General features: G+C 41.5%; 1 protein-coding gene across 2 annotated transcripts in view; it reads right to left on the reverse strand.

Annotated features, from left to right (window-relative positions):
* Positions 1 to 7,158: 7,158 nt before the first annotated feature.
* MPZL1 (myelin protein zero like 1) overlaps positions 7,159 to 12,437 on the reverse strand; it is an 83,340-nt gene continuing 78,061 nt past the window's right edge. For both annotated transcript variants that reach the window (XM_040229948.1, XM_040229947.1), the window contains one exon: positions 7,159 to 8,495. In XM_040229948.1, coding sequence (XP_040085882.1) covers positions 8,394 to 8,495 — 102 coding nt within the window. In that variant the 3' untranslated portion in view covers positions 7,159 to 8,393. The remainder of the gene's footprint in view (positions 8,496 to 12,437) is intronic.

The following is a 12,437-nucleotide window of genomic DNA, read 5'->3' on the forward strand; positions in this document are numbered from 1 at the left end:
CTGCTGACACCTGGCTAGGCCACCAGAATGCTTCCTTTAAAGCCAAGGCCTTCCTCCCCTACTCCATGGGGGTGGCTCTGGGTTTGCGGGGGCCAGAGTGGTCTCCCCTTATAACTAGATAGGACGTCACTGCCCTGGACTTCCTCCCCAGTGACCACATGAGCACTTAGCTCCAAACTTCGCCCACTTCCGGGAGAGCCCTTATGCTTAGCATGTCGGCTGTTTCGTGTTAACCTGCGTTAGCTTCTGTTGTCTGCATTGTATTTGTGGTGCCTAGTTGCAGTGCACCTCTAATACCTGGCTCCAGGGATGTCGCCCACACGCTTGCCCAGCCCCCAGCCCCCGACTCCTGCCCCTGGCTAGTGATTGTTCCAATCCTTAGGTTAGAACAGTTCCACCCTGCTAGTTATCAAAGGGCAACACCTGTCTGTGACAGTCAACCTGCTTCTCTGCTGGTTTAACCAGTGAGCAAACCTGAAGTCAATTTCCCCTATAACCTATAAAGGTTATTTTTTTCTTTTTTAAAAAAATGAATTATTTATTTTAATTGGAGGCTAATTACTTTACAATATTGTGGTGGTTTTTGCCATACATTGACATGAATCAGCCACGGGTGTACACGTGCCCCCCATCCTGAAGCCCCCTCCCTCCTCCCTCCCCATCCCATCCCTCTGGGTCATCCCAGTGCACCAGCCCTGAGCACCCTGCCTCATGCATTGAACCTGGACTGGCAATCTATTTCACATATGGTAATGTAGATGTTTCAATACTATTCTCAGATCGTCCCACCCTTGCCTTCGGCAGAGTCCAACAGTCTGTTCTTTACATCTGTGTCTCTTTTGCTGTCTCACATATAGGGTCATCGTTACCATCTTTCTAAATTACATATATATGTGTTAATATATGGTATTGGTGTTTTTCTTTGTGACTTACTTCACTCTGTTTAATAGGGTCCAGTTTCATCCACCTCATTTGAACTGATTCAAATGCTTTCTTTTTAATAGCTGAGTAATATTCCATTGTGTTATATAAGCACCCTCCCTGCTATAAAGTTCCCTCCCTTTCCCCCTGGTAGCCACGGCTGCTGCCCTGCCACTTGTTCCTAAACGCAGTGATTGATGTAATCACCCAGAGGAGCCAGAAGGGGGCCTGAGCCTGGAAGGGGGCAAGACAGTGCGTGAGGTTCCCTTTCTAACACTAAGCCCACTCCCTCAGGGCTGTCATCACCCTCAGGAGTATGTATACATGTGTTTGGTCAGTATGTTTTTGTGCAGCTTGGAAGTCAGAGACCCAGAAGAAGGAGGAAACTCAGCAGTACCTAATTCTACTTTGGGAGGAACTAAGGGAACCTCACTTTATTACTGCTGCCCTTGCATGTTTGGGAAGCATCTGTTCTTTTTTTGCCACATCACACATGATGCAGTTCACAGGAGATTCACTCCTACAGGTGATCTTGCCTGTTCAAAAAAGCATCAAGTTATGCAAGCCAGGAGCTCGTTGTGAATCCAGGGTAATTTATAAGTCACCTGGTGGGCTGCCGTCTATGGGGTCGCACAGAGTCGGACACGACTGAAGCGACTTAGCAGCAGCAGCAGAAAATGTCATCGCTTTATTCAATTCAGTTCAGTTGCTCAGTCGTGTCCGACTCTTTGCGACCCCATGAATCACAGCATGCCAGGCCTCCCTGTCCATCACCAACTCCGGAGTTTACCCAGACTCACGTCCATCGAGTCAATGATGCCATCCAGCCATCTCATCCTCGGTCGTCCCCTTCTCCTCCTGCCCCCAATCCCTCCCAGCATCACAGTCTTTTCCAATGAGTCAACTCTTCGAATGAGGTGGCCAAAGTACTGGAGTTTCGGCTTCAGCATCATTCCCTCCAAAGAAATCCCAGGGCTGATCTCCTTCAGAATGGACTGGTTGGATCTCCTTGCAGTCCACGGGACTCTCAAGAGTCTTCTCCAACACCGCAGGTCAAAAGCATCAATTCTTCGGCACTCAGCCTTCTTCACAGTCCAACTCTCACATCCATACATGACCACAGGAAAAACCATAGCCTTGACTAGACAGACCTTAGTCAGCAAAGTAATGTCTCTTTTTTTGAATATGCTATCTAGGTTGGTCATAACTTTTCTTCCGAGGAGTAAGTGTCTTTTAATTTCATGGCTGCAGTCACCATCTGCAGTGATTTTGGAGCCCAAAATAATAAAGTCTGGCACTGTTTCCACTGTTAGTAAGTTGTTATTTGTGACACAGCTCTCAACAGATAAAGTCACCATATTGTCTTCCAAACTGAAGTTAAGGTCCCTGGGCATTTTTCTACCACCTACACAACCACCTCCCTTATTTCAATGACATAACGCCTTTATCTGAATAAGTAAGTTAGATTGCTTTTGGTGAGAAAAGTTCCAGTGCAGAGTGATAAAGAAACAAGTCTTTGGATCAAATGGTGCCAGCCCCAGCCCTGTCTTTCTGGACCTTATTAGCTGAGTGACCTTGGGCAAGTTATATACCCTAAACCTGACATTGTCTTTTTTTTTTTTTAATCGTAGTATAGTTGATTTACAATAGTTGATTACAATAGCTAATTTCTACCATACAGCAAAATGGTTCAGTTATATATTTTAATTTCTTTTCCATTATGGCTTATCACAGGATATTGAGTATAGTTCCCTGTGCTATCCAGTAGGATCTTGTTATTTATCCATTCTATATACACTAGTGCGCATCTGCTAACCCTGAACCCCCTCCAACCCTCCCGCACTCCTCCCTTGGCAACGACATGTCTGGTCTCTGTACGTCTGTTTCTGTCTTGTACATAAGCTCACTGGTGTCATATTTTATATTCCATATGTAAGTGATATCATATGGTATTTGTCTTTTTCTGACTTCACTTAGTATGATAATATCTAGGTTCATTCATGTTGCTGTAAATGGCATTATTTCATTCATTTTTGTGGCTGAGCAGTATTCCACTGTGTATTTGTACCACATCTTCTTTATCCATTCATCTGTCAGGGGACATTTAGGTTGTTTCCATGTCTGGCTATTATGAATAGTGCTGCTATGAACATAAGGATGAATGCATCTTTTAAAATTATAGTTTCATCTGGGTATATGCCTAGCAGTGAGATTGCTGGGTCATATGGCAACTCTATTTTTAGTTATTTGAGTAACCTCCATACTGTTTTCCATAGTGGCTGCACAAATTTATGTTGCCACCAACAGTGAGAGGGTTCCCTTTTCTCCACACTCTCTCCAGAATTTTTTATTTGTAGTCTTTTTAATGAAGGCCATTCTGATTGATGTGAGGTGGTATCTCGTAGTTTTGACCTGGACTTCTCTATGAAGAGTTGACTCATTGGAAAAGACCCTGGTGCTGGGAAAGATTGAGGGCAGGAGAAGGGGGTGACAGAGGATGAGATGGTTGGATGGCATCATCGACACATCGGACATGAGTTTGAGCTACTCCGGGAAACAGTGAAGGACAGGGAAGCCTGGCATGGGGCAGTCCATGGGGTCGCAAACATTTAGATACAATTTAGCAACTGAACAACAATTAGCAATACTAAGTATTTTTTCACGTACCTATTGGCCATCTATATGTCTTCTTTGGCATCACCGACTCAATGGACATGAGTTTTAGCAAACTGTGGAAGATAGTGAAGGACAGGGAAGCCTGGCGTGCTGCAGTCCATGGGGTCGCAAAGAGTTGAACACAACTCAGTGACTGAACAGGAACCAAAAAAGGCCAAAAAGTGGACAGTGGTCCAATTCCTGGAAATCCCCACCCCTTCCCCAAAATAGTTGGAATAACCCTCCCACTCATTAGGCTATGAAAATATCTAACCCTATAACAAGTGACAACCCTGTACCCTGGGGTCTCTCATCTTCTGAGATGGCCCATACTCTGTGGAGTGTGTGTCTCCCTGAATAAACATTGTTTCATTTTACTATGATTCACTCTTTAATTATTTCCTTCCAGTGCAGGAAATGTGGGTTTGATCTCTGGGTCTGGAATATCCCCTGGAAAAGGGAATGGCTACCCACTCCAGTATTCTTGCCTGGAGAATCTCATGGACAGAGGAGCCTGGCAGGCTACAGTTTGGGCAGTTTGAGAGTCAGACATGACTGAGCAACTGAGCACAGCATGTCTTCTTTGGAGAAATGTCTAGTTAGGTCTTCTGTCCATTTTTCAAATGGATTGTTTTTTGTTGTTGAGTTCTATGAGTTCTTTGTATATTTTGGAAATTAAGCCCTTGTTGGTCACAGAGTTTGCAAATACTTTCTCCCGTTCTGTAGGTTGTCTTTTAGTTTCATTTATGGTTTCCTTTGCTGTGCAAAAGCTTGTTAGTTTGATTAGGTCCCATTTGTTTTTATTTCTTTTGCCTTGGGAGTTTGACAAAAAAAAACTTTGGGATGATTTGTGTCAGAATGATTTGCTTATGTTCTAAGACTTTTATGGTGTCCTGCTTTTAAGTCTTTAAGCCATTTTGAGTTCATTGTTGTGTATGGTGTGAGAGTATTCTAACTTCATTTATTTACATGCAACTGTCCAATTTTCCCAACACCACTTGCTAAAGAGACTGTCCTTTCCCCATTGTGTATTCTTGCCTCCTTTGTCAAAGATTAATTGACTGTAGGTGTGTGGGTTTATTTCTGAGCTCTGTATTCTGCTCCATTTATTCGTATGTCTATTTTTGTGCCCAAACCATGCTGTTTTGATTGCTGTAGCTTTGTAGTATTGTCTGAAGTCTGGGAGGGTTATGACTCCTGCTTTGTTCTTCTTCCTCAGGATTGCTTTGGCAATTCTGAGTCTTTCCTGGCTCCATAAAAAGTTTAGGACTATTTGCTCTAGTTCTGTGAAAAATGTCATGGGTAATTTGATAGGGATTGTATTTGTCTTTCTTATTTCATGTGTGGCCTTGCTGCACAGCATGTAGGATCTCAGTTCCCTGACCAGGGGTGAAACACCCAACCCTGCAGTTGAAGCACTAAGTCTTATCTACTGGGTCACCAGGGAAGTACTGTTATTCAAAACTAATTTACCCTGCTCCCCACCTTTCTTTGGTGACCATAAGTTTGCTTTCTATGTCTGAGTCTATTTCTGCTTTATAAATAAGTTCATTTGCATCATTTTTTAAGATTCCATATATAAGCGGTATTATATTTTTCCCTGACTTACTTCACTTAGTAATGATAATCTTTATCCATCCATGTTACTACAAATGGCATTTTATCATTCATTTTTATGGCTGGCTAGTATTTCATTGTTTATTTGTACCACGTCTTCTTTATCCATTCATCTGTCAGTAGACATTTAGGCCAATTCTGTGAACTGGCTCTTGTAACTAACACTGCAAGGAACATTAGGGTGCATGTACTCTTTTTAATTAGTTTTCATCTTTTGCAGACATACGTCCAGGAGTCAAGTTGCTGGGTCACGGATCTGAGTTTAGATTTTAAGGGATCCCCATACAGTTCACCAATTTATGCTCCCACCAACAGTGTAGGAGGGCTCCCTTTTCTCCATACCTGTTCCAGCATTTATTATTTGTAGACATTTTGATGATGGCCATTCTGACTGGTGTGAGGTGATATCTCATAGCAGTTTTGATTTTCATTTCTCTAATAATTAGCAATGTTGAACATCTTTTCATGTGCTTGTTGGCTATCAGTATGTCTTATTTGAAGAAATGTCTACTTAAGTTGCACCCACTTTTGGACTGGGTTTTTTTTAAATATATTGATCTATGTGAAATGTTTATATATATATTATAAATTCAGCCCTGTCAGTCACGTCTTTGCAGATGTTTCCTCCTATTCCATAGGAGGTTGTCTTTTTTAGTTACCTTTGTTGTACAAAAGCTTGTAAGTTTGATTAGGTCCAATTAGTTTATTTTTGCTTTTGATTGTATTACTCTTGGAGATGTATCCAAAAAAATACTGCTGTAATATACTGACTTTATCTTTCTAAAAGTGAGTTTGAGATTAGTACAACTAGGATTGACTCATAGTGCTAAACAGAGCAAGAAATTTTTGGCATACAGAAAGTATTAATATCTAGTAGCTATTATTACTACCATGTCACCTTCTCTCACCTCTACTGTGGCAAGATCCTTGAGAAGCTGTGTGTTCCTAATGCTTAGCACAGTGCCTGGCGTATGATAGGATATAGATTTGTTGAATAGATAAATCCATCTATCCATCATCCATCTAGTCAACATTTATCGAGCAATTGCTAATTGCCAGATAATGTACTACACACTAAAGATGGAACAGTAAACAAAACAGCAAAATTCTGGCCTCTCAGGGCTTACATTCTGGTAGGGAAAACAGATCAGCACATGTATGGTTTGACAGGGAGAACAGCAGCAGGGTTAAGGGCTTAGAGAGAGCCAGGGGTGGGTGAGGCTGTTTTTTTACGTATCACAGAAGGTCTCTCTGAGAAGGTGGTGTGTGAGCAGACACTTAAAGCAAGTGAAGGAGCAAACCACACAAGTGTGTGGAGCGTGTGTTCTAGGCTGAAGGTGCAAAGGGCCTGAGGTAGGCACATGGGAGGCATTTCTGGAGAAGGAGCCTGTGTGGCTGGAGAGAGATTAAATTAAGGAAAGGGCTTTGATCTCTTCTTCACTTGATCTAAATTAAGCACACAACACAATCCAGTAATTGAAAAAGATGTATTAAAATATTCATAAAACAACTGAAAAAGAAAAATTTGAACACCCGCATCCCTCCCCCCTGCCACCCCTGCTCCCTCTACACAAAAAGGTCTCCTAAAGGTTCTGGAGTTTTCAGCATGGAGGCAGAGAAACCCAGGGCACAAGGCAGAGCTGGTTACTTTGCAGAACTGCTCAGGGCGAGTGTTCTTCATCCCTCTTCCACATGGGGCCTGTGGGCACAAAGGAGGGACAGGGAGCAGAGCCAAAAGGCCTTCTTCCAGCATGCAGCACAGGCCAGACGCACCAGGCTCAGAGATGGCAGGCATGTGTGACGACAAAACCCAGTCTTGCTTACATATATGTCAACAGAATGTGAGCTGGAGCACCATGGGATTAACAGCAAGCAGTCTCTCGGAAAATAAAAGACCGCACATATGCGGCAGAGTTTGTCTGTAGCTCATACACTTTTTCTCTGTGTAACCACCTCCTAGACATCTTCAAATCTAAATTACTCTTTATTTCCTTAGAACTTGGCCTTCAAAGTCTCTCACAAAGAGAACAAGACAGGAAGAAAAAAGGAAGCAGCTCTTAGGGGATCTCAAACTAAATGAGATGAAAACTAACATTACCTGTCACACCCACTTACCCCAATGCGTTCTGGGACTATATCATCAGTATTTTCAATTTTAAATGAAGAAAATTCTTTACAAATCTAACTGTCTTTAACCTCAAAGGCCTTGAAGCTATTATTATAGGAGCCAGGCTGCTGGAAGCATGACTGAAGCTTTATAAAGATTCTCTAGAGAGAGCACTGCCATACCAGAGACTGGCAATCTAATTATTCCATTTCTGTCTACTTAGAAAGAAATGAAATTCTGCTCCTTCAGCTATATGGGGACTTGTTACAAGCACGAAGGACTTCAGCAAAGAACATACCATACCTTTTGCCCTCCAAATAGTACAGTACTCCTCAAGCCAGTCCGGGTTCTCGATTTCAATTATGTATCGATTATGGTATGGATCTAAAAGTACTTGGAAAGAAATGACTTCTGGCATTGATTGATCCTTTGCTAATCTTGCTATGATGAATCCACAAATTGAGATGATATGCTACAGGGTGTAATTTTATAGTCTACACAACACTGAAAGCAGAAAACTGCCCTGTATTTTAGAGAGAAAAATAGCAACAAAAATCACATAGTCTTCAAGTGGCATAGCAAATGGAGGCTTTCTAAAAACAACTGCCACAGAGGCGATATACCCTGGGCTAAAGGCCATCCTGAACATGCTTCCACCATAGCATCTCCACTCTCCAACTACAGTACACACAAAGGTGGGTTAAGCCCTTATATTAAAAGGCCATGTCTATCAGAATACTAAAAGATCTGCTACTTTCCCCATTAAGGCAAACCACATCTAAACGATGGTGACAGGAATGTGTCTGAATTTTCTCAACTGTAAATGACCCTGATGGGAAGTACAAAACCAGCAAGACAATTTATATACACATAGAATCATACCATCTCTTCATGCAACATTGGCTCCTTGCACCAGGAAGATTAAATAGAACATTTATACACATCCTTTATACACATCTTTTTCTCCCTCTATGACTAGACATGTGCTTCTCCACGTTCTGGTTTCCAAGGCCACACATATTTATGGGCTACATTTTCTGCACAAGAGTCCAGTTTGGATTTGCTTATTGCTTAGGATATGATCGCGGTCTTCTCAATTTTTCCGAATGTCTGCATACACCACAGACTCTGACTTGTTAATCCTGTCGCTGTGGTGTCCGCCAGAGTGGTCTAGCTGCGCATATATGACTGGGCCCTGGGGAAGAGAAGCAGAATTAGAGGTATGGTAAACCTGGTGGCCTTGTGAGGTGCAGGGACAGAAGTGATGATTAACGTGATATTGTTAAAGGGATGATTAACATGATATTGTTAGGGTTTCAGAGCAAAGAGTCCCCCCTTTTGAATGTCTTCAGGAACATATTCTTCTTAGGAACAGTATGTCCAGGACTGACTTTAAAACAAGATTGGGTATACTTGGTAACTGTTCAAGATGGTGCATAGAGATTTGTTATACTATTCTGTCTACTTTTGTATCTGTTTTAAAATATCTATAACAATATAATATTCCTTCTCAAGAGTTACCCTTAAATACCTGTCACATAATTCCTCAACTCCTGCAACTGGGATCAGAGTCTCAAGGACAAAAATGGGCACTTCTGCCAATCCAAGACCCGCTGAAATCATGACTTTAAGAATTATACAAGAAATCAACTTATGCAGTGCCACTCGAAAATACAATCAATTTTGAACTGATCATTTTATACAAATAGGTACTTTAAAAAAACTTCCTGTATTCTTCCACAAACCTACTTATAGTATGACTCTTAGTCTAACTATAACCAATAACACTGCTTCTTTGATATCTAAGATCAGGTAAACATTTTTCCTGTTTTAAAATTTAAAATAACCCCAAAGCCACATCTGCAGACTTACAAGGAAAAGCCCTAGATGGACGAGAAGAGGCCGTCCTCTCACCCTCAGCAGTAAGGAAGAGGGCTGGCAGGGTCCCAGCAGGACAGCAAGGCAAGGCTGCCTCGGGCAGAGCGAGTCCTGACTCTTGGGAGGACCAAGGGTTCAAGTATCAGACAGCTGGTTGTATTGCACAACCCTTAGAGTCCGTCCAACCCAGAGATTCTAAAACTGTAAACAACAGCAACTACCACAAAATAGCCTTCTTTAGGGGTAAAAAGAAGTTTAATATACCCCAAGGCAATTGTCCCAATCCAGGGACTCTCGCCTTGAATAGTCTACTACTGTGCTTAAGTTTTCAATTTTGAAGTCATAAGATCAGTAGCCAGAAGCATGTGGTTTAAAATAAACACTCTTGAAACTTCTATACAAATCTAGAATGGTAGATACATGACAGAAATGCACAACACAGAGAGTGAACCGTAATACAAACCATGGACTTTAGTGAATTAGAAAGTTCTCTGTATTGATTCATCAACCGTCACAAAGGTACCACAACCATCCAAGTCGTTAACAATCAGGGAAACTTTGGAGAGGAAGGAGTACATAGGACCTCTTTACTTTCTGCTAGATTTTTCTGTACACTTAACACTGCCCTAAGAAATAAAGTCTACTTTATAAGAAATAACTGAATAAAATAAAATAAACATCCTCACTCCCATCTAGGAGTCCTACAACCAGCATCCTTTAATGAGTAGCGTGGGATCCTGCGGAGTTCAGGCACTCCAACTTCCAGAGAAGGGATAAACCGAGCTATGCAATGGTGTACCAGAAAGAAGACTTACACAGTGACAGCCGAGGGCTAGACCCAGCTGAACGCCGGCAGACCTGCAGACTGAACTTCCTGAGCACGGCAGGAGCACTGCTGAGCACTAGCCGTGGGGCCTCACGCCAGGCGTATTCTTAACCCCCCAAGCATTACTGTCTTCATCTCTAACATGGCACTAGCAATAGTATTATATCTCTCAAGACTGTTGTAAGGATTAGATGATATCTACAAGTAAAACTTAAGCAATGTCTGACAGCATTCAAAATACATCAATCATTTTTATCATGAACTCACTGTTATACAAATACAATTAAAAGTACACCACCGTTACCAATCAAATAAATCAAGCAAAGTCACTTTGTGTTTGGTCAGTGCGTGATACTTTTCATGGCTGTCATGGGCAATGCAACAGATCATTCTGCTAATACTGAATCAAACTGAAACCCTCTATATTCATCTCAGAAAGCTGCAAGTTAAATGTGACTCTAAAAAATAAAAAGTTAAACAAACAAATGTTGTTCAAGTCATTATTTACAGTGGTTTATTACATAGCAATAGGTAACCGATACACTGTGTGAGTGGGAAAGAGAGAGAAGAGAGAAAGCCACAAAGGAAAATAACAGAATAACCTCTGAATCAGTCAGTAAATATTAAGAAACTAGGAAGGTCTTTCATGTGAGACAGTATTGTCTTTCACGACACGAGGACACAACAGTTTGTCGAAAGGAGCTGGGAAACCACTGAAGGATAGATAAAAGGAGCCCCTTCCTACTGGTGGGTTAGTTTCTCCAAATTGCTTCCTGACGTCCTTACTCTTTCCCTCTTAGGAGCTCTTCAGCCAGCGGCTTTGTTAAATGCCTAGAACAGGCCCTGGCAGACTGTAGGTGCTGGATGAAAGGTGGATGAAATAACGAATCTGGAGGAATTCTCACCAGAATGGGGCATGGGGAATCTACCAGTGAATGTAGCTCAGTTCTGAATAGCTCTCTAAGGTCTGGTCTGAGGGAGATCTGGAGGCTGATGGTACCCTGAGTCTCTGCAGAACATGCCTCAGGACTTTGACAAGAAGTCAACGGTCTTCTTTGGCTAAGACCACTGAGGACTTCAGGAGGGGCCAGTGAACCAAGAACTTGGAAATGAACCTGCTGTATCGCTAAAACACTCACTTTGGGGTGTTTGAGAGTTTAAACAATATCAATAATAACACCTATGCTAACCTAGCTGTACTATACATCCTGACACCTTTCCTCATCCTCTATTTTTTTTTTTTTTTTTTTGGTGCTGCCACAAAGAATTACAACAACTGAGTGAAAAATCACTCCATACATATATATTTTCCTCAACTATTTATTATACAAATAATCCTTACTATTAAAAATGTTTCAAAAAACTAATTGCTTGACCTAGGTTTATTCGTTTAGTTCCAATTAGAAATGAAATTATCCCTGGACACTACCTGCATGAAATTTATTCTAATAAAAAAACACAGTGGCGACAGAGTAGGGAGAAACTCCAGGAAGAAAGGGTTATGGAAGAGCAAGGATACCTATCTCTGAACACATATTAATTTCTTAGAAGCTATTATGTCTGAATTATACTCTCCATAGCTTCTGTAGCCCTTTAGAATCGGAATCTGGTCCTTCAGGCATTAGAGGAATCACCCTTGACACCCTAACACAGATATCAAGATTTGCTTTAACCACATGCTCACTGAATGTTCACAAAACACATTTTCAGTATTTATTTCATATCTCCAAATACAGATGTGAAACAGTGTGTGTTGTGACATTCTTTGACATAAATGAAACTAATTATCAAAACAAAGTTGAAAAGAACTGGATATAGGCAGGACAGAATAAGTATATGTCTTAAGAGCCACACAGATCTGGGTCTAATACCAGCTCTGGCAGTGACTACTGACCTTGAGCAAGTGACTAAACCTAGCTCACTTGCTCACTAGGTTTCTTCACAAGTAAAATAGGGATAGTGAAGGAACTTACCTCACAGGACCGCCGTGAGAACTAAATGAGACAATACACATGTTGTACTTCTGGAGACCTTACATATCTATAGACTAAAGTTGACAAAAACATAACTTTTCCACTCACTGTCCTCCAAAAATACTTGCCCCCTGGTTTTTTTTGGCTATGCCATGTGGTTTGTGGGATCTTAGCTCCCCAACCAGGGATCAAACCTGTGTCCTCTGCAGCAGAAGCTTGAAATCCTAACCACTGGACTGCTAGGGAATTCCCACTTGCCTTTTGTATACAAAGCATTGTTTCCAGAAAAGGATCCCAAAGATATACACACAAAGATTATTTGAAATCAATGTCATTCAAAACTAAGCTTTACAAAGAAAGATACTCCAAACTCTTAAGTAGTGCCTACCTGACACCCTTCCCAACCCAACTTCCCACTTTGTTTGTGGGAGGAGTCCTCCCTTGCCTTTTTTTTTTTTAA

Source organism: Oryx dammah, unplaced genomic scaffold (genome assembly GCF_014754425.2).
Source record: "Oryx dammah isolate SB20612 unplaced genomic scaffold, SCBI_Odam_1.1 HiC_scaffold_28, whole genome shotgun sequence".
Lineage (NCBI taxonomy): Eukaryota > Metazoa > Chordata > Mammalia > Artiodactyla > Bovidae > Oryx > Oryx dammah.